The sequence below is a fragment of the Vigna unguiculata genome, chromosome 10 (genome assembly GCF_037176805.1).
Source record: "Vigna unguiculata cultivar grain cowpea cultivar isolate G323 ecotype 2 chromosome 10, ASM3717680v1, whole genome shotgun sequence".
NCBI lineage: Eukaryota > Viridiplantae > Streptophyta > Magnoliopsida > Fabales > Fabaceae > Vigna > Vigna unguiculata.
Window position 1 is genome coordinate 1,907,458 of NC_140801.1, and position 22,660 is coordinate 1,930,117.

At 28.9% G+C, this 22,660-nt stretch overlaps 2 protein-coding genes across 2 annotated transcripts; both read right to left on the reverse strand.

Moving 5' to 3' along the window:
- Window positions 1-82: 82 nt before the first annotated feature.
- Window positions 83-9,613, reverse strand: LOC114166628 (protein ENHANCED DOWNY MILDEW 2-like). The gene is given in 19 exon segments (XM_085668084.1): window positions 83-681; window positions 909-972; window positions 1,056-1,174; window positions 1,274-1,345; window positions 1,512-1,622; window positions 2,898-2,939; window positions 3,461-3,553; window positions 3,854-3,955; window positions 4,084-4,231; window positions 4,342-4,869; window positions 5,193-5,282; window positions 5,485-5,732; window positions 6,289-6,387; window positions 6,745-6,841; window positions 6,939-7,043; window positions 7,045-7,085; window positions 7,172-7,228; window positions 7,916-8,012; window positions 8,094-9,613. Coding segments are annotated over 19 exon segments (2,946 nt in total). The 5' UTR covers window positions 8,501-9,613; the 3' UTR covers window positions 83-255.
- Window positions 9,614-11,346: 1,733 nt separating this feature from the next.
- On the reverse strand, window positions 11,347-16,465 carry LOC114167518 (transcription factor bHLH18-like). The gene is made up of 4 exons (XM_028052619.2): window positions 16,310-16,465; window positions 15,591-16,169; window positions 12,653-13,021; window positions 11,347-11,540 (listed from the first exon to the last, which is right to left on the reverse strand). Exons 1-4 carry the CDS (start codon window positions 16,343-16,345, stop codon window positions 11,466-11,468), a joined length of 1,059 nt encoding a protein of 352 aa, XP_027908420.1. The 5' UTR covers window positions 16,346-16,465; the 3' UTR covers window positions 11,347-11,465.
- Window positions 16,466-22,660: the final 6,195 nt, after the last annotated feature.

Here is a 22,660-nt window from a genome sequence, read left to right on the forward strand (position 1 = left end):
GCTTAAGGAATAGCGTCAAGTCACTCTTCCGAAGAGCAAAATGGTCATTTCAAAAGTTCAAGGGAGTGCATGAAAAAATTGTGGGGTGCAGGAAGTAAAAGTCCTAAAGTTATGTTTATAGGGTCCTCAGTGTAAGAACACACCATAACCAATCCTATATACTAAAATTTCATTTGACAGCTTCATTCATCTCAAACTTTCTACTTCAAAGAACACAAAATTTCTTCATTCTGTATGTGCAGTCATTACATATTTCTAGGGAGTTGATAACTCCATATCAATACACATATCCTCAGCTTCATCAAAGGGAAACCTATTCTCCAATTTCATTTCTCTTCCACAGTCAGAAAACACTGTTCCCTTCACCTGACCCTGAGCATTGCATGTTGCAACTTCATCTGCACCATCATCATTATCATATGGAATATCATCAAATATGCTCAAAACATCCCCAGGTGCATGTAATCCAGAATAGTCCTGGTAACAGTCATGATTCTCCTCCATAAGATAATTCTTCACATGCACATCATATTTCTCCTTGATGTGGCCATGTTCTTGAGCAATTTTCCTGTGCTTAGTGGTCCAATCAGGGTGACTCCAGAGGTAGAGAGGTGGTGGCTTCATGTTCCAGTCTTCCAATTGCTTGTCTCGTACATCAACAGAACCAGGAAGATAGAATGACTGCAAGAATGAACAAAATGCAGAAGATAAGCTAATTTATATGTCCCTTGTTTCGGTTACATTCAGGACTATAACTTATGGTTCAAGCAGGTACAATCCTTAGGCTATAGAAAAATAAATTTTAAATAAAACTATGATAAGAAGGCCATGCTTTAAGCCTTCCAAATTCTTGAGCCGTCCCTGACTAGAGAGTTGGGGTTGAAATCACTGAACTTTTGCTAACTCACCTTTCCTGAAAACATCTCATCACTCTCCCAAATTAAATCATATCCACCTTTCCTTTTGTCAAGTCTGGAAACATGGTAGGTAGAGAGATGAGTTTTGTTCTGGTTACATGAAAAAAAACAAGGGTATAAAATGAAACAAATACTAACCTTTTGGTTACTTTTGGTACAATTAGAATAAGAAGTTTTGGATTGAAAGTCAATGCCTTGTTAATAAATTTGTTAGCAAGAAAACCCTTCACCCCAAAAGGAGGATTCAGCCCTATGATCTGGAGAAATATCAACAGGTGAAAGGAAAATATAATAATGAAGATATTAAACATGGAAGTATTCATGAATTATGAAGTAAAAGGTTTTTAGATTCTTACAAGTTTAGAACCGTGGGGTAGTTCTTCTGCATTGACACTCATCCAATCTCTCTTTTCAAAGTTGAAATCATTCTACAAGCAGCAGGACTTCATTAGCAATAAAAGGCAAATTTGTAACAGGGAAATGGAAGAAGCAAATCAATAGTAGGTTGCAGTTTTAAATTTGAAGCAGGAGGCAAACAAAAGCTGAAGCAAAAGCTATGCCATGCATGCTTTCATTTGAGCAACATAGACTTACCTTGGGTTGGAATAAATCATAGTTCTTGAATGAACATGACTTCCCCATCTGTTCAAGCTTTGTTTTCATTAGACAACTGAAGTCATTAGAACCACAACAGAAGTCCAAAACCTGGCAAGGATACACATAAGTCATGGATGGAGCAAGTTAGTCAGCAAAAAGGCTAAATCCAGTAGAAACTTTCAGCAGTTATCATTCATTCATGAATTTCTCATCTCTCAAATTTTATCTGCTTCTCAAGCAGATAAAATTGAATGCTAGAAAATTTTGATTCCCATAATTTGTTCCAAAAACATAGGAAGTTACATGGCCTGATATATTCACATTACCCACTAGAAAGGATCCAATTAATTTATATATGCTTCAGACAGCATCATGATCAGCAACGTAGCATCAGTAATAGTATGCAACAACGTGTATGATATGTCTACTGTTGCAAATCTCAGCAAAAGTTTCACTTGATGGACTAAAGCCTGACTATTGAATGTGCTTGTCAAGACTATTATTTCTGTCAAATGGCTAATTTCATGAAATATGAGTCTATCATCAATTCATGTATTATTATAAAATACTCATTGCCAGAAAACTGTCACCTCGCTGTTTTTCTTCAAATGTTTGACAAATCCTCATAAGGACACATCAAATGCTCACCAATGACCCCCCTTGAAGAGGGGACTATAGTAAAGTTTCTTCATCACAAAACAAAAATGAAGAACCATGTATTTCTGAATTTCAACTAAATAGAGCATTCATATCAGGAGAAAGAGCTGTGGAAGATACATAAATCTGCAATAATCATCTGTACTAAATTACTAATCTTTCTGCCACATTCCAAATAAAATGAACACGATAGAAAATAAAGGATTTGCAAGTAAACACACTGGAATAACTAAAAATCCAAAGCCCCCATTTGAATTGACAGAGAATTACAGGTTGTGGATTCCCACATGAACACATTCAAAAAGGTATTCAAAGATTATGACATATACTTTAATTAATTAATATCAATAACACATCAATAAAACAAAAATGAATACAAGGAATGTTTGGGCCAGTGTGTTTAAAGTTAATTTGAATACTTGGTTAGTTACAATATTTGGTCGGTTAAAGTAGTAGACGGAGAAAATCAACTTGTTGAAAATAAGCCTAAATATTTGTGGTTTGAAAATGGATAATTTAGGTTTTAGGAATTTATTAACTGTCTCAAATATTTAGAATGCATGTTTAGATAAAGACCTTATTCTTATCATTTAGGCTTAGTCTTTGATTTTGTTTTTGTTGCATTTTAGATAAAGCTTAAATATCTTTATTTTTTATTCTAGGATCCAGTCAAGGTATGTATAACCAAAATATAAAAGCATGAAGGACCATTACTGAACCACATACCGTGTCTCCGTTCTGAACATACCAATGGAGCCTATTAACAACCTGCATTAGGGAGTTCTTACATGAGCTTTACTAATTAGAACATTGAAAAGTAAAACAAAGGAAAGTTCATCATTAAATTGTTTGTAGCATTTTAATTCACAAAATCAGAATTTAGGCATATAATTTAGTGATTTGTTATTTAGATACAATGACATGGTTCGAGTTGTTTTGAAAGAGACAAGCGATATCATTATGATATTTTGAAAAGTGAAATTTAAGTAAAACTCAACTTCACAAAACTGATTTGTAAGATGAGATTTTTTACACTATAAGATACTTGTAAATTCTAATTGATATGAGATCTCCTATATTATACAATAATGGAAAACCAAAAAAAAAGAAAATCCAAACATAAGACAAGAAATGGGATGAAATGTGCACATGCACAAGCACAAACACTGATATAATAGTTAATGACCAATTTTCCTTCATAACCAAAGAAACAGAGCCAAACAGATGCCATAAATGTTCTCTTTTTTTCACAACTTATACTTCAAAAGAATCTAATTTAATGTATTTACCTCCTTTAGTTTGTCTATTTTAGTGAAATGGCGACCAAAGGAAGTATATCGCATGCCATGAAGAAAAGGTGCAAGATAGACCTTGAGCTGCTTCTGCAAGTGAATTAGTACTCAGAAAATTGACTCTATATTTTTTGTTTCCTTCAAATAACAGTCATTCAGGTATAGATATGATTTTCCACAATAGCAGAAATTTTATAAAACACAATAAAAACCAATACAGACATAATAAGTAAACTCTATTGCATTGCCACCAAATAGTGTTTGCATCAGTAGCAATTGCAAGTGCATAACAAATGTCACGAATATTGTTGAAATTTTAGGGAAAGGGCTAAGATACAGGAATGTTTTCATTAAACATCTCGAACAACAATGTTGAATAGGTATTTCAACCTGCCAAATGAAAAGCTGATGGAGAACCCCTGGGTCACAAATAGTTTTTGCTTCTTCAATACTACATCCTTCTTCTAACCTCTGCAAAGCTGTTTGAACAGCCTGCAAGAAATCCAGAGATCCTTTAACTAGAACACTAATAATTAATCGGCCACTTGATATTAACATGCTCAGATTCTACTTAACATCAATACCGAATGCTACATTCAAGAGGGAAAAATAAGATAAACCTTAATTGACCCTTCTACTTTCCCTTGAGTAAGGTTCTTATGAAATTCAGTTTCGGTTAAACCTGATGTTGAAGAGAAGGCTTGATGGTTCTTAATGAATTCTTGCTCATTAAATGTAGACATGGATTCTTTCACTAAAGACAAGACACTGCATAGACAGTGATAAATAAATGTAAACACCAGAACTTAAAATCATTTTTTTTTCTTTGATTAATCCAAGAAAAAACACAAAAACATATGACAATGCACATAAAGTACCTGTTTTCCATTTCAGCATTATCAAAGTCAAGAGATGTTCGGATTTTGTTTACCAGAGGCTTCTCAAAGCCAGTTTTTTCAATTCTTCCACAGACCAATTTTTTCTGCAGAGATTTAGCTTCACATAATCTTGAATTACACGACAACTTAGCAACCTTCAAAGGCAGTTTTTTTGAAGAACTTGGAGAGGAATGATTCAACACAGGCATATTTTTTACCTTCAAATATTTTCTATCCCTATCAAACCTGACTGATGCACTAGAGAAAAGTGTATCTTTCTTATAACATATTTTCTCCACATCTTTGGCAACATCCCCTTCTTGAATGCTAACACTCTGCTTTGCCACCCAGTTTGGTACCGGTGTTTCCTTAGGAGGAAGATCTTTAAAACTTTTACCCAAATTTGTAGTATCTTTTCCTTTGTCAAACAATTTGTAATTGAATAATACCTTCATTTTGACTTTCATATCAGGAAATACCAGATGATCTCTTGCAGGAGTCCCAAGTTTGCTATCTATCTCATGGTCCCTAAGCAAGAATTGGTTGAGAACAAGTTTTAGGCCTCATATGAGTACTACATTGAGAATAATATGACTAACTTACAGGTGATAAATATGAACTGTAAAGGTCTGTGACAACCTTTGTCTAAATTTCCCTGGTTATTTGTTTATTATACTGCTTTTTCTTTGTGAAATCAATCTTAACAGAGAGCTACTTGTGCTAGGATAGAAAGGAGGTTGGTTTTCCTAATTTCTACTTCTAATTCCAAGTTCCTATCATATAGAATAAGGATACATCTACAATCAAAACACTGTTTTTAATATCCAATCATTTAAACACTTACAACTTACATGCAATATATCAAAATTCGATGGTCAAGTAAACCATCCCAAGCCCTCTGCTCAATGCCCTTATCATAATCAAGTGTGAAGGAAATTTCCCTGAAGAAAGCAATAGAAACAATGAGACATAGAGATCCAGGAATGAGCATGCACAAAGAAGGAATAATAGCATAGCATTAGCATATAGCACGTTTTCATTCCAACAAATAAAACATAAACATAATAATACTGTTGACATGAATACCTGTAACCATAAATAATTAATGAAAGGAAAAGTGAAAAAAAAAAAAAAATAACCTACTTGGGTAAACACTTTCTGTGGTAAGCTTTAGGACAGCGTCTACATATTGCTAACTGCAAATGATGAACATTTTTAACTTCACCCTTTTTGCATAAAGAGCATGCATGAAGAGGACAAACAAATGCTTTGCCAATGGCAACTTTCCTTCTCATTTCCTCTTGTTCAGTGTCAATGCCATTGGACAGAAGCCTTGCTACACAGTCAGGATGGTAGTAGTGACCGCAATTTGCAGTAACACAAGGAAATACCTAAGAAGAAACAAACAATGATAGACTTTAAAGACTAAGAACTCTCAGAATACATGATCCACATCAGACTAATAAGACAAATGTTTCCTCTACATTAAGCTATCCGATGGTCCTCATTAGACAAAGTCATTTGACCAAGCCATCAGATAATCTCTAAGCCTGAATACCAGACAATTCTTAATCAGATTAAGCATTTTTTTAGTCACTTTTAGAGTGATTATTAATTCAAGGAGCTCATCACTCCATATGAGCAAGTGGGAAACTAATCATTCAACCACAGAGGAATATGAAGAGAATATACATCCCCATTGTTCCAATATTGACAGGCCTGAAAACCAATGAAACAAATGTTCTAAAACTTTCAATATCATGCTTTATTACTACTGCACAAAAAAGGATGAACATCTTCTGGACACTAACTAATCAAAAAAAGAAAACTGACTGAAAGAAAAACTAATGACATGCACCACTGGATGTTATTCAAATGAAATGTTACATGAGGTAGAGAAAGACAGGATCCAATGTATACAAAAGCTAAAATGCATCTGAATTATACCTCAGTTTTCGATGATACATCAGATGAACCCAATTTGCCACATGCAAAGCACTGATGCTGCTTATATTTACAATTTCGACAGTAAAAGTTTGGAAAGGCCTGCAAAGTTATGAAAAATAATGCTGACATAGAGTTAAGGAGTTTATTATAAAATGGGAAGGAGACCAGTGGGAAATGAAATGTGAGGAAAAGGTATGAAAAAGAAAGATATTCATCATCACATTGTTTGAATTGAATATGCTAATACTCTCATTAGTTTGGTAATTATTTTCAGAGAATAATTTATTTATACTCAATTCTGCTCAAAATTGGAGAGTAATAGAATTTTCTCTCTTATACAAGAGTGAGGAGAATTGTCTCCCCTTTATTCTCCTTCCCTCCTAATTTTTTCATTACTCTTTTGTTTCCTTACTGTTCAAACATAGTAACAGAGGATGGGAAACACTATATACTTACCTTAACTTGAGCACTGGTGTAGCCAAGAGATTCACAAAATGCATCCATACCAGCCTCTTTGGTTGCATGGAAGGATCTCAAACAACTTCCTTCACAACTGATTATTAAAACAGAAAAAATATAATTTGTAAGTAAAAGTTCAAAAAGGTTTAATTAATTGTAAGTCTATTCATGGTTATATGATAAAGACATACGGAAGTATTTCACCACCATTATCACATATTGAACAAACAGTATCATATCCAATATTATGCTGTCCATCGGGATTCAGTTCATCAGATTGGACATTCTCCTCATCCTGAGTCCACAATAAATTTTGGTTTCATTGTAGGAAGAACATCCTGCTAGTTAACCAACTTAACATTGAACAGGAAAGAATTTCAAAGATCAAATACAGATAAAACGGGAAAAAAGGGTCAAATTTTACATTGTACTCTTGAAAGCCTTCGTTTGAACACCCCTTTTCCATTAAATCATGCAGGTACTGTCCATTAAAATAAATAAACATTTATGATAAATATCATTTACAAAGGAATTCAAAGATACATGTTGCAAGCTAAACATAGAATAATGTATTTTGTATTGAACGTGGACACATAGCTCAAAAAGTAGTATAAGATGTAATTCAACACAGTACACTAGAAGATAAAAGAATTAGATGGTAAATCATTCATATTCATGTGAATTCAGGCTTATAAACAAACCAGGTATTGTACAAAATCAAAGGAGTTAACTTGGCAGCACTAGAACCAAAACAACCTTTTATTATGCCTTTTTTAAATAAAGTAGTAATCACTTCACACAAAGGTAAATGAAAACCCAATACTCAACTATAAGTCTGTCACTTTATAGGAGGAATTTTTACTTTTTGTAGGTATAATCAAAATTGTTGTGAAACTATTAGATGTTTTTAAAACTGTAGCTATCTGGTGCAGACATTGCTACCAGCAATGACAAATATCGTACCAATTACATTTTCAAACTATAAAACATAAAATCTCAATCATGGGACAAATACAAATGACTACAAATTTTAGAAATACAGAGGGATGCATATCAGTTGCTTCTATCAACTGCATAGTTTATACTGACATCTAGTGCATGCATATGGAATAAATGTATTCCTTATAATGTATTCTAATTCTTATAAAAACAATGCAGGACTTCGTACCTTTGATTTTGCTAAATCGTTGTCCCTTTTAACAGCTTCTCTCATCAAACTCACATGATTTAGAATATCATTCTCAGATGGTGGGATATCAAATGTGCTTCAAAACATCCATAGCATTAATGAATTGAATGGAATATGACAGATCACAAATGTACAAAGGACAAAAGAAAATTCACACCTAAATGCCTTCTTCACTTTGTCCCAAATAGATATGTGAGATTCCTCTGGATTCCGTCTAAGAAAATGTAAAAAATATACAGTGACTAAGATTGTCCTAATTGTACTTTCAAAACTCTTCCTTGGTCTTTGGAGTGTTATCCAATTCTTGTCCTTTGAAAGCACTGAAATCTCAGGCTGCTCATAGGTAAGTTCAAATCTCCATCCTATGATCTGTTTGTAAATTTTATGCAGGCCATCATCGGTTTTGCCATGCAAAAATACTTTTTCTCCCAAGTCACATTCGATCTCACTAATGCTAAACAACAATGTCAAACTAGAAAGTGACACAAAATCCTTCTTTTCATTTTCAAACCAATAACTACTAACAACTGGGATAATTTCACCCTCTTCATCCGATGACGCCATTAGATGTCCAAAGCTATGTTAAAAAAAGTGTGTAACAAAAAACATATAAGTTTTAGTAGTCCATCACTTTCCAAGGGCACAACCTAGATTGACATACCTAAAATATGACATAGAGACAGTAAACTAAGAACACAAAAAAACTAACACATCATTCAGAATAAAATATTCAATTTATAGCTTCCAACACTGTAAACACAATCCATCTGTGTTGACATGTCATTATAAAATTGTATGATTGTATTTGACATGATTTTAGAAAGCTGGAATGCAGAATAGAAGAGAATCAGACAAAAAGAAAAAGAAAAACTAAACTTATAACTCCACTTGTGCATTGTCCTGCATCATTGTGACATGTCCCAGGTAAAACCTTTTCAGTCTCACATTGTCTCCACCTCATGTTACTTTCAACCCATGTTCATTTTTTTTCCTTTTTTTCTTTGATCAGCAATCAAGGGGTTTTCTGTCTTAAGACAACACAGATTCACACAACTTTGCTTTCAATCATGTACTCATTCTTATCACCAACAACTAAACATGTCAAACACTGGAACTGAAAATCATCACTGTGCAGTACCACTTTAGTTATGAAGTCAATATGTGGACCTAAACCAACATCAAAATATTAAGGTAAGAAAGAAATGCACAAAGGAGAACAAAATGAAACTAGAGAATGTTACATTCCTTTTCTTTTCTTTTTTTTCCCATATATAAGCAAAGGTGAAGTAATCACTACTTAGCCGAACAATCCCCATTTTTTTTTTTTAAATCAAGGTATTCCCACAAACCAAAAAAACTAAAACAAAACTACTCACAGTTCACAAAATCATCAAATGTAAAATCAAAATAAACCCAACCACCCAAATACCAGCTTTTACTTTCCACATTCTTATCCTCAAGCATGGCACATGGATTTGCACAAACAGCTTCTACTCTTTCGCACATACAAAGAAAAATCTCACAGTACTATTTCCTTTCATTCATACTTTTGGAGTTCAGACAAACCACAGCTTGAAAAAGAAATATAATGTATATGTGTGTGTATGTGTGTACTGTGAGAACTTACAGATTTTAGAGTACAGAAAATGGTAGAAATGTTAAGTAAGAGCACAATCTTTCTTTGCAATTTGGGTTGCTCGTGAGAAAAAGAAGAAGGAATAAGAGAAAATGGTTTTATTTTTCCTTTTATTTTATTTACGTATTTATTTTTCTAGTGGAATTTTCATTTTTGTTGTGTACAAGAATAGTAGCATGGTAAGTCCATGTTCCCAATTCACACCGGTTTCATGTTACACAACATTTTTGGAAGATCATGGTTGTCGGAAAATGAAAAAAAAAAAAAAAAATATATATATATATATATATATATATATATATATATATAATTTAAACTTATTTTGTATGGGGTAAAATTTATCCTAAAGGGTCTCAAATATTTATTTTAAAAATAATAAGAATCTCTGAACTTAGAAAATAAAATTCGAGCATGTTTTCACCATAATGTAATAGTCATCGCCTCTTGTGTGAAATTTAAATTCTAGATATTCATGTGTCACTTAATCAAAATTATTATAACTTAGAATCATTTTATTTAAGTTTACGATGATAAACTTATGAGAATTAACCACTTTGAAAACTTGTCTGTGATTTTAATTGATAATAGTGTATATATTATGAACATTATTCCTTAATCATGTCAACCATATAGATAACGGAATACTTCTATCTTTCATATTGTTATTTTGTTTTTAATTATATTTTTAAATTACAATATGGTAAGCCTTGTAATTATTTAAATACGTATGCACCAATAACATAACACATAACGTAATAAAAATAAATTACTCATTCATTAAAAAGATAATGATATACACACTATTAGCTCATTTTCTTAACTCTATTATCTCTCTAACATTAGCTTCATTTAAATTTTACATTAAACCTATAATAATACATATATTTTACAAAAGTTAAATATAAATATTAAATTTTAATTCATTGAGATAAATCACATAACATAATGTAAAAATACCGTCTATTATTATTTTGTGTTGCACACGTTACGAATTCATTAACAATTTCATTATAAAATAATAAAAAATAACCCTCTCTTAATTTTAAAACCTATTGTCATGTAAAATTATAAAAGATCAAATATTAGTATTAAAAGTAAACATAATATAAATTTAGATTTTCCGTGTTGCTCTTGTTTTTATTAGAGTATGTCATTTCTGTATATTCGTAGTTCTCTTATCATTTTTTACCTTTCAATCTAAATTCATATAAAGAATATTATTTCAATACCTTCAATAAATCTAACTTAATATATAAGTAAAATTAAAAAATAATTTAAACATATTTTTCTTTCTTTATCTTTTTGAAATGTCTTTAAAAAACAACTAGCATGCAAAAACAACTAGCATGCACATAGGCGCGACAACGCCTGTGTGTACGCATTTTTTAAATATACGTGATATTATATTAATAGATGATGATAATATAATATTATTAAATTAATATATAAAATAAAATTATATTTATTAAAAATAAAGTAAAATATATAATAAAAGATGAGAGAATAAGTATTGATAAATAGAAAAAAAATTGTAAAAATAACGGTTAATTTTAAAAAAATTTATAAATAATTATATTTTAAAGGGTAAAATTGGTATTTTGAAATGTGGACAACGGAATCTCTTTATATATTGTTATAGATATCGATTTCCAAATTTTAAAATGCAAAATATCATTAATTAATCCTAAAAATGTTATGTTAAGATAATTAAAGTTGAAACAATGTTCATTTTACTTAATAATACCTCTGCATATACCTCAATACATCATCATCATCAAGCATAAATTCTCATAATTTTCTCTTATTGAAATTTAAGAAGCCAAAACTAAAATTTCTGCAAACCTCACACTCATAAATACTTTAATATATTTGACACTCTTAGGAACATTAATGTCATGTGATTTTTAAAAGAGCTTGTCTCAGGCTTTTTACAAGATTATTCACTGTCATGCAGTATTTTTCGTCCATCTGCAACAAAGTTAAAGAAAATTAACTCAGAAAGCAAAATTATTATCTGTGCATGGACAATAGATATTCTCATACACCAATGATTTTCTTAAACTTTTCTTCACAGTAATTCATCCTCAATATATAAGTTTTTTTTTTCTCTAAATATACTCTGAAATAAGAATGTTAATCAATAACATAACAACGATTCAAGAATTTTGAAGCCCTGATAAAATTATTTATGTTAAAATATATCATAATTTTGAAAGGTCTAAAATAAATTTAAAAACAGATGTTTTTTTCTAATAAAATAATTTATTGTAAAAATTAATAATCAATTATAATAATTTAATTAATTTTTATTAATTTAACTATAATTTTACAATTAATTCAATAGAAATATATCAGTACTTGAGGCTTTTTTTTTTATATATACTTTATTTGCTTTGACGACCTGAAATCGACAATGACTTACTATCCTCTTATCTAAAGGAATTTAACCACATAAGATGTTTCTTCAAGTTAAACTTATTGAAGATTGACCTTAAGAAATTATGACCAAAAAATTTATATACTGTTGGAAGTCTCACATAGACTAGAGATAAGGTCAATTCACAATATATAAGTGAGTGCAATCCTTACCTTGCAAGTCGATTTTGTGGGGTTGAGTTAGATCTAAAAACTCCCTTCTAACATATACTATTGATTTTATTTTATGAGTTGTTTTAATAAATTCATTATAATAGTTTAAAGTGTGTCGTAATTCTTCGAATTTATTTACGCTGATAGACTGTGGAGATTGTCTACTTTTAAAGTATTACTTGTCTATATAAAAGATTTAATACTCAACTTTATCATTTTTATTTGACATGACACTTTCAACTCATACTTGATACAACTTTTTTCACAGGTATTTTCAATATTGTTCAATTTTTTTATTGGGATATACTAGGATGATTAACTACCTTTAAAATATGAGTTATCCATATTAGAAACCTAACATCATATTCAACATATAAAATCTCTAAGGTTTAAGGTTCATGACCCTTGTTTTTCTTATATCACTTAACTTGATTATTTATATTCAACTCATACTTAAATTCCTAACGGTAGTATATGAAATTTGTGATTACCTGAGCAACGATTGTGACTTTAAGAGTGGAAGTTCCAAAGGGCAACACACTGCTGCTAGCAAGAGAAAGATGATGATTTTGGAGCAAAGCCATGATTTTGAGCACAATGTCCTTTTGTTTGTGGCAGTGGATTCCAATGAGAACCTCTTTTTCCAACACTCTTGCTTCAACTTGAGGAAGTGGAGGAGTTGATCTATGAGACTTGGTTTGTTCTTGTTCTTCTCTTGAGCACACTTGGGAATAATATTTCTTTATCAATATTCTTGAATCTGTTCTCTTCCTCTTGTTCTGGTTTTCTAGCTCAACCACTCTCTCTTTAAGTTGTTTCATGTATATCATTGCTTCCCTTAGTACATAGGCCTTGTCTGTCTATACATTATTCATGTTTACAAGCAAAGTTATGTAAACTGTGTTTATAATTAGCAAAGACATTTCATCACATACAATAGTTTAAACATCATTTTTTTTCTTCTGTATTTATAAGATGCAAGAAATTATATATGTATAAAAAAGATAGACTGAACAAAACATTGATCAAATCAAAATTAGAAAAATAAGACATTACTTTATTGCCAAAAAAAAAAGACAAAACACATTAAATGTATTTTTCATCGTTAAATTATTATAAATTTTTTTATTTTGTTCGTAAACTAAATTAATTATAAACTATTTTATCTTTGAATGAAAGTTGTGTAAAATATTATATATATATATATATATATATATATATATATATATATATATATATATATTAATAATTGATTCCTAAGTTATCTAGATGCAGTCTGTGTAACTCTTCCTATGAAACTATGGTATATAGTAATTTGTGATCGAACTTCCTTTATTAATAAAAAATACTTCATATGTCATTTGTTATATTATAGAAATTTTTTAAATAATTTTAAATTTTAATGATAAAAAATAATTAATTACTATAGTAACTAATTTATAAATTAAAATTTATTAATAACTAAAATAGTTTTAAAAGAAAATTATAACTGATCTTAACTAAAATAGTTTATATTATGAATTAGTCTCTAAATTAATAATTAACATCCATTACCGATGTTTTGATTATCAAAAGAATTGATCTCTAATTGAAAAAAAAAAGGTCGTTAGATCGATGTTTAAACATATTTTTATACTAAAATGGATCATTATTTAAGAGTTTTGTATAATATTAAAATACATTTTACACAATTTTCATAACGTTGATGATCAAAATAATTTATAATTTAATTTAAGATAAAATAATATTTTATAATAATTTAAAAATCAAAACATATTTAACCTAGAAATTGATATACTAATTATATATTCTCAATCACTTTTCTTTTCTATTTTTCTTTTTTATCAAATAACATCAATTAAATTCATGCTCCTCTTCCATGCTCACCCTCTACTAAACCCTAAACAAGACAAAGCATAACTATATGATGTATCTAAAATAATATTTTTACTTTAGATCTAGACAATAGTCAGAAGAATCTAAAAGCTGCATGTAATTAATTGTATTTGTTGCTCTCTAGATATTGTAATGTTGCAAGATATTAGTAGGATTTGACTATATTAATTAATTTTTATTGACCTTAATTAATTTTTAAAACATTTTAGTTATATAATTTTATATATGTCAAAGACCAAATTCAAATAATAGTAACACACTTTTGACAGCATATAAGAATGATAATTAGGAGATTTAATCAATACAACTGAAACTTGAAACAGTAAAATACATATTTGAGAAACTTAATCCACAATTAATGATGAAATACGAGAGATTCAATTCTTAGAATTAAGGAATAAAAAACAAATGAACAGCGCACAAACTTTGGTGAAAGTACAAAGATATATTTTGACAACTAAATTATGATAATGTTTTCTTACAACATGAAGTGATAATTTTTAAGTAGTATTGGAATACAGAAAAATAAAAAAATAGACAAATTAAAAATCACTTAAAAAAATGGCAGATCTTAAGAAAGTTATCGAAATAAAGTTGCGAAAATATCATTTTCTTTGTTGAAAAAGGTGAAAAAGTGCATGAAGTTATTGTGGTCCGAAAAGTGCTGTAAAACTAAGCAAAACAGCTTTGTTTTTCTGCAACACTGGTCCTGCTTTCACTGCAAACAAAGCTTTTTTTTCTTTACCACTTCTCTTTCTACCATACTATGCAATGCACTTTTGTTTTGAAAGTCCAAAACTATGCTATGGAACCATGGAACATGGGTCCTCTGCACACATGCACTTTTATCATTCATAGTTCATTGTCTTTTATCAACACTACAAACCTTCTTTACAAAAATGTCATCAATACTCTTTTTAACATATATTATAAAACTTATTATTATATAATATTATGTTCTGGCACATGAAATCAAAATATTCTGTGTGTACTCCTGTAATAATATGTAGCAGTCCTTCTCAAAGGGAATAAATTTCAGTAATAATCAGACAAAGAATCTGTTTTTTTCTTTTGCTGTCTCACCATTGTCTTCCTCTTAATACAACATGTTCAGATCAAGTAACACTACATGCAATTAATCTAGAAATTTTGTTCTTGAAAATTAATTTTATGGATATACTAAATACATTTTTATATTGCAATGGGTCTATATTCGAAGAGAATTCATCGAAAAGATCCATTATCAATAATATATATGATTGTGATGAGTCTATATTCAAAGAAATATAATATCAATAACATAGGAGTCCAAAATGCATACCATTACATTCAACTACAAACTTTAAAGAGAATAAATTTATGAATTTTATCGTTATGTATTGTTTAATTCTTTTATCATTTCTATCTGATGTGAGATTTAGATGTGTAATTGGATTCTTAAAACATATGGAAACCTTGAAATGTGAGAAAACTTGTAGAAAAACAAAGAAGAAAATTTATGAACAAGATGATTGAATGGAGTAGAAAACTAACCTTCTTCAATCCAGGTATGGTGGCAGAAAGTGCTATGAACCTTTCAGTGAGTTCCTGTCTTCTTTTTCTCTCAGCCATGATGTGATCTTGAATCTCAGATGAGCTTCTATACTTCTTGGCACCTTGTTTGGGCTTTGGGGTGCTCAAGACATGGTCATTCTCTGAGCTCAAAAGTGAAGAACATAGGGCATAACTAGGGCAACCACCATGATCATTAGGTCTATTATAATAATGATGAGAAGGTTCCATGGTTGAGTTTTCAAAGGACAAGATGAAGGTGGATGAGGATGGTGCTGCTGAAGAAGAAGAAGCATTGTTGTTTGCAACATCATGAGAAATGATGGAGCTTGAGCTATTACTCTTGAGCATTTTCCCATGCCTCTCATCAAAGCTTGCATCTCCATAGCAACTACTTCCCATGGAAAAAACATTGTTACTGTTACTGTTATCATCGTTGTTATCATCGTATGAGAGCATGGTGGTGGTAGAAGAGTTGTGAAATGAGAAATCTAGTGGTTCAAGGAAAATCCCAGAGAGGACGTTATCTTGAGCAGTGGATTTGTCTTCTTCAGCCATTTCCTATGACAGAAAACACCAAACAGAAGAGTCAAAAGAAGATAAAGATAACAGAAAAAGTTGAGATTAAGATGTGGTGATGATGATCATTGATCACTGTACTGATAGAAGAAGAAGAAGAAAAAAAAGTGGGTGATTAGTACCAAAGAAGAAATCCAAGTTTCCCACGCGTCTTCCATTGAAAGAAAAGTGGAAGAACTGAGTCCAAGGTTTCAGTCTTTTAAGGTACACACGGAAGAACATGGAGACAAGGAAAAAGAGACGAACTCGTTATTCATGCGACGACAATTTCCACCGTTGGATGAAGTGTGATGATCTGTTGAAAATGTTGTCATGGGGATGCAAACCCTTGTTGCCAAAATCAACATTGTCTTCTTTCAAATTAAGGAAATCAATTATTTAGATATTGGGCTCACTTCATTCTGCATGATGCAATCATAAGCTGTGAAGACTCTTAAGATCAGCTTTCTGAGGATTCACGAATTAGATTCTTTTTTTTTTCTCTCAAACACTTTAAAATGATACAAGATCAAAAGCTATTTTATTATTAAAAATTTATAAATTTAAATGTTATATCAGATATTTACTAAAAATAATTTGCTTATTGAGTGTTTAAAATAATTTTTATTTGGGTTAAATATGTTTTTGGTCTCTTACCTTTCGGTGAATTTTGAAATTAGTCTATTTCGAAACTTTGGACTAATTTAGTCTTTTATCTTTCGAAATACGTGAATTTAGTCTTTTAAATCAAATCTTGTTAAGTTTATTTGACATTTCAAGCGTGTTTCATAATAGTATTTGACTTAACATTAAAGCAAAAATGTGTCTAATTCCAAAATTTACTGAAAGTTAAGGGACCAAAAACATATTTAACCATTTTTATTTTGGTTTATATGTATTATCTTCTAATGTTATCAAGATATAGACAATTTGGATATTACTTTTGTTCTTTTGTTTTGAATCCTACACTTCAAGAAAATAATTTATTAATGATAAAAAATATTAGTTTTTACCGTGATTAATTTAGATATCAATATATAAACTAAAATATATTGATAACTAAAATAGTTTCAAAAAATTATAATTGATTTCTAAATTGATAACTAAAATAATTTTTATCATGAATTGGTTTCTAAAATTGGTAACTATAACATTAGTTACCAAGTACCAAAAGAATTGATGTCTAAATTAGTTTATAATTAAAAATTGATTTTTAAATCGATCTCTGAATATAATTTTTTATCATAAAATTGATCACTGTACGATAGTTTTCTTGGTATTATTAATTTGTCTTCTTTCTCCTATCTGATCCAATTCATTGTTATTACTTGTTATTGAAAAGTGAATAAATAAGTTGATAACGAAAAAAGATCAAAGAAGAAAAAATTGTAAAGGACAAAGAATATAAATTTTCTATAAATTGTGAAATTTTAAATTACATGAATTTTCTATTTTTAGTAATAGTAAAGAGTAATAAAGAAACTTCAGAAAATGAAAACTGATGAACCACGATTTTAAAAATTAAATTACATCGAAAATATTTTAATTTTAAATTGGTCTTGAATTTGAGAAATAATCTTTTCATAATGCAAAAACGTTCTATTTTTAGTACACGAAAAGCTTCATACAACCTCTGAATGAATGAAGCTAATTGAACGTAATTTGAACTCTAATGAAGTCTCTGTCAGCTAATATAAGAAAAGAAACTAATCCACATGTTATTCTTTGCAATTTCTCAATAAACCTACATCAATTTCTAAAAATCATAAAAAATAGCACAAGAGTTCAAATTAGCAAATTATATATTCAAAATGAGACCATAGAAGTGTAGAGTTCAATTAATGTAACTATAGTTCAATGTAACTATAATCAACTCAAAATGATGTCTAAAAAAATGTTACACTCGAAACATTAAATGAATTTAAGATAAGAAAACAAAGCATTTGAAAAACAATAAAATTATAAAAATGTTAAGAAAATATATATGCTATAGGTAGACAAAAAAATAAAAAATATTTAATTTATAAGTTAGTTTATATTATATATATGTATACGAAATCATATTTTTGTGCTTTTTTAATGATTAAATTGAGAGTGTTTTATATTTCCACAAAACCAAATTGAAGATTTTATACCTATTAACTATCTAAGTGTGTTCATATTAGTTTATTAAATCGTCTTATACTTTTTTTTTTGTTAATAAAAATATACAAATGCATGTTCCATTATTTTTTATTTTGCATAATTTTATTTAGGTTAAATTATGTCTTTGGTCTCCATTTTCATAGAAAAAATATTTATTTGGTCTCTATTTTCATTTATCTCAATTTGGTTCCTATTTTGAAAAATTTGATGCAATAAAGTTTTTTTCATTAATGGTGTAGTAATAGCATTAAGGAGATGTCATGTGTCAGGTTCTGAATATTTTGATCTTTTTAAAATTTTTAAAATTTATTTTATTTTATTTTATTTTTTATTTTATTTTTTTATTTATTTATTTATTTTCTGATTAAAAAAATAAAAAATTGTCATGCAGCAAGCTAACATCGTGCCACGTGACAGTGACAGTGTGATGTGACAGTGACAGTGTCACATGTCACTGGTATGCTATGTGTCATTTTCTCATTCTCAATTTAGTTCTTGTATTTTTATTTTCCCAATTTAGTCACAATTTTTGCTCATACATTGATTAGACGAGTCTATTCATACACATATTAGATAGTCTATTAATACATTAGATGACTTTATTAATTATTTGATTAAACGAGTCTTAATGCACATTAAGATCAGTCTATCCATATAATGATTAGATGGGTGGAACTAGGGATGGCAACAGGTCAATTGGGTATGGATAGTGCCTATTCACAACTCGACCCGCAACAAAAAAATTCACTCGCTACCCACCCTACTACCTGCGCGGGTATCCATTTTAAAAATACGCGGGTATTTTAAAATCCGTGGATACTCGTGGATAACTGCAAATATTTTAAAAAATATATATTTTATAAATATTTAAAATTAAAATTAAATAAAATTACAAGAAAATGTAAAATAAAATATAAATACAAATTAAATTAAATTAAATTTTAATTTTAATTTTAATTAAATTTAACTTAATAAAACAAATTTTATTTTTTTACAGGTAACGGGTACATGCAAGTATGGATAGTATGATACCTGCACCCGATCCGCTTATAAGCGAATATTAAAATATCCGTTACACACTACCCGTGGGTAATAAATACCCGCGGGTACCAACTATCCGTCATAGATTTTATCTGTGGATACTGACGGACACAGATATTCTTGTCATCCCTAGGTGTAACAATACATATTGAATAAATGTTTCCATATATATCAACCAAGACTGACTCACCCGACATTCAGTCGAGGCTGGTTGGGCCACATTGTGGTTGGGATTGACTCAACCGAATTTGAACCCAATCCGACTCAATTGAATTTCGGGTTGGGTTGCCTAGGCCATATTTCAGGCTGGGCTGACTCAACCAAATTTCGACAGGGACTGACTCAGTCAACCTTCAGTTAATGCCGTCTCAGGTCAACCCTCATACGGGACCAACTCGATTGAATTTTGACCAGTGTCAACTCAATCGACGTTTAGTCAAGGTCGGCTTAGCCTGACCCTTGTTCAGGTATGAGTCATGATGACCCTCCTTGAAGGAATACTCGAGCAAACCTTTAGTTGGGATTAACTCTGGCCAAACCTTGGGTAGGGATGACTACAATTAATTATATGCCAGAAATAACAATTTCCAGAAAAAAATAATTAACACTAACGAATAGTAGGTTCATCGAAAAGGAAAAAAGTAACCCTTACTCTAGATATACCATTTTATAATAAAATAGAAAAAAATTGTGTTGAGCATATATATATATATATATATATATATATATATATATATATATTTATAAATTAAAAAAATGCAAAAAAATGAGCCTAAGCCTATTTCATTTAAAACTAAAACATAATATTATAACTAACAATGTTTAATAATATCTTACCCATATCTAATAAAGTACAATTTACAATTATAATATAGTTTAATAATTTTATAAAATATACAATTTTAGACTAGAATGAAGGTACAATAAATTTTAGGTCTAAATTTTTTTTCCTTTAACTTTTGGTGAAAATTGGAATTAGTCCCTTTTTCAAAACTTTAAACCAATTTAGTCCTCCATCTTTAGAAAGTAGTGGATTTAATCCTTTTAACCATATTTTGTTAAGTTTATTTGACGTTTCAAACACATTTCTCACTTAATATTGTAGTGAAAATGTGTCAAATAAGATAAACAATTTAATATTATCATGAAACGCGTTTGAAACGTGAAATCAACTTAACAAATTTTAGTTAAAGAAAAACTAAATTTACGTATCTTTGAAGTTCGAGGATTAAATTAGACCAAAGTTTTAAAAGAAAACTAATTCTAAATTTTACTGAAAATTAAGGGACTAAAAATATATTTAACTCTAAATTTTAGTTTGCAGTTAATATTAGCAAATTAAAATTTAATGGATAGACGTAACGATTAAACTAAGTGAGCACATATTTCGTTCATTAAAACAAAATTATGTTGGTCTTTCCTAGCAGATAAATAGAAGACATAACATGGTTATAAAGTGATTGGTTGTATTTCTATTTTGAATGGTTTATGATTTGGGCCTGTTAGCTTTTTGGAGTCATTTGTTGCTTTCAATGTCAGATGTGTGTGGCCTTTCTACCAAGACTTCTCCATTCAAGACAACTCACATTTTTTTAAGAATGGAAAAAAGATTAATACTTTTCATTTTTAAGAAAAAAATATTAAAATAACATTTTATTATTTTTAAAAAAATAACTTTGCATGGTTTAAATAAATCAAATACTGAACTAATTTTGAGTTTAGCAAGTAGTTAATATGATTTTCAGGATAAAAATACAAATACTAAAAATGATGTCATCAGCAAAAAATATGAATCATAAGTGTTATATATAGGCAACCATACCATATTATCATTATATAAACAAAATAATGTTTTATTTGGATTAGAAAATAGACACTGAAAGTGTGAAAAAAAAGTGAGAAGTAAAAATATTTTGAAATAAATGATATAAGTAAAAGTATACAAAAAATTAAATATTTATGTTATCATTAATATTTTTAATTATTATTTTGATTACTTATTTTATTATATAAGTTTGATAGTTTTTTTCTTCTTCTTATTGTTATAATAATTTTTTAAATTTTATTAAAAATGTTGTTAATTTTGTCTAGTTTTGTAAAAATAAGTAAATATAATATCTATAGTTAAATTAAGAATAACGAATGATATGAATAATAAATGTTATCTTCTAATTAAAAAATAACTTGGCGATAAAAGTACCAAGTGACACTAAAAAAAGAAAAAAAGTAGACCAACATGCAAATATTTAAAGTAATTAATGAGATAAAATTAAGAAAATATCCTTAGTGAAAAAGAAAAGTTTTCTTATCTTCATTATAATAAAAATCAAGAATATCAATACAAAATTTAAACATAATTAATCATGTTTAGGCCCTTAGGTGATTATATCGTAATACTTTATTAAAATTAAAATATAATTCTAGTTTCTATAATTTAGTGTATTTCTATTTTTAATTTTGAAGAAAATAATTAATAACATTTTCAATATTTTGTTTTTGTTCATGTTACCAAGAAGATATAAAAACCTAAGTCTTGAAAACATTATATTTGTTAAGTAGACCATCATTCAAAATACTACTAAAAATTCTCTTATTACATAGGAATTTTCTTGCGAATTCTTATTATAAAATCCTAAATTTTGAAATCATTATATTTGTTAAAGACCGTCATTCAAGACACTACTTAAAATTCTCATATATTACATGGAAATTTTCTTGCAAATTTGTTAAAAAAATTGCAAGAAAAGACTTTTTCCTGTTAATTTTTCTAAGAATTTTAATTTGCAAGTAATTCCTTCGTGAGTAATTATTTTCTACAAAATTATAAAATTCGCAAGTATTTCCTACAAAACTTGTTGCAAAAAGTGTTTTATACAAAATATTTTACAAAAAAATTGATAGCAATTTCCTACAAATTGTTTTTCATAACAAAATTTATAAGTATTTCCTACAAAAAAAATTCAAAACAAAATTGGCAGAAGTTTTTTTAGTAGTGAGATTTAATGATTAAATAGGCAAATGAATTGAAAATAATAACGATAATAAGATATTATAGAAAATAATATTAGATAAATATAATTACTAATACTAAAGATTAAAAAAATATAAGTTTTTATATTTAAAATACACCAAAAATATCATAATATTATGTCTAAGTTTCAATTTTACAAGATGATGTTATTTAACAATAACAACTTTAGATTTGAAAAAAAAGTTAAATATGATTTGATCTTTAACTTTCAATAAAAATTAGAATTAGTCTCTCTTCAAAAAATTTGTGCAATTTAGTCCTCCAATTTCAAAAATGT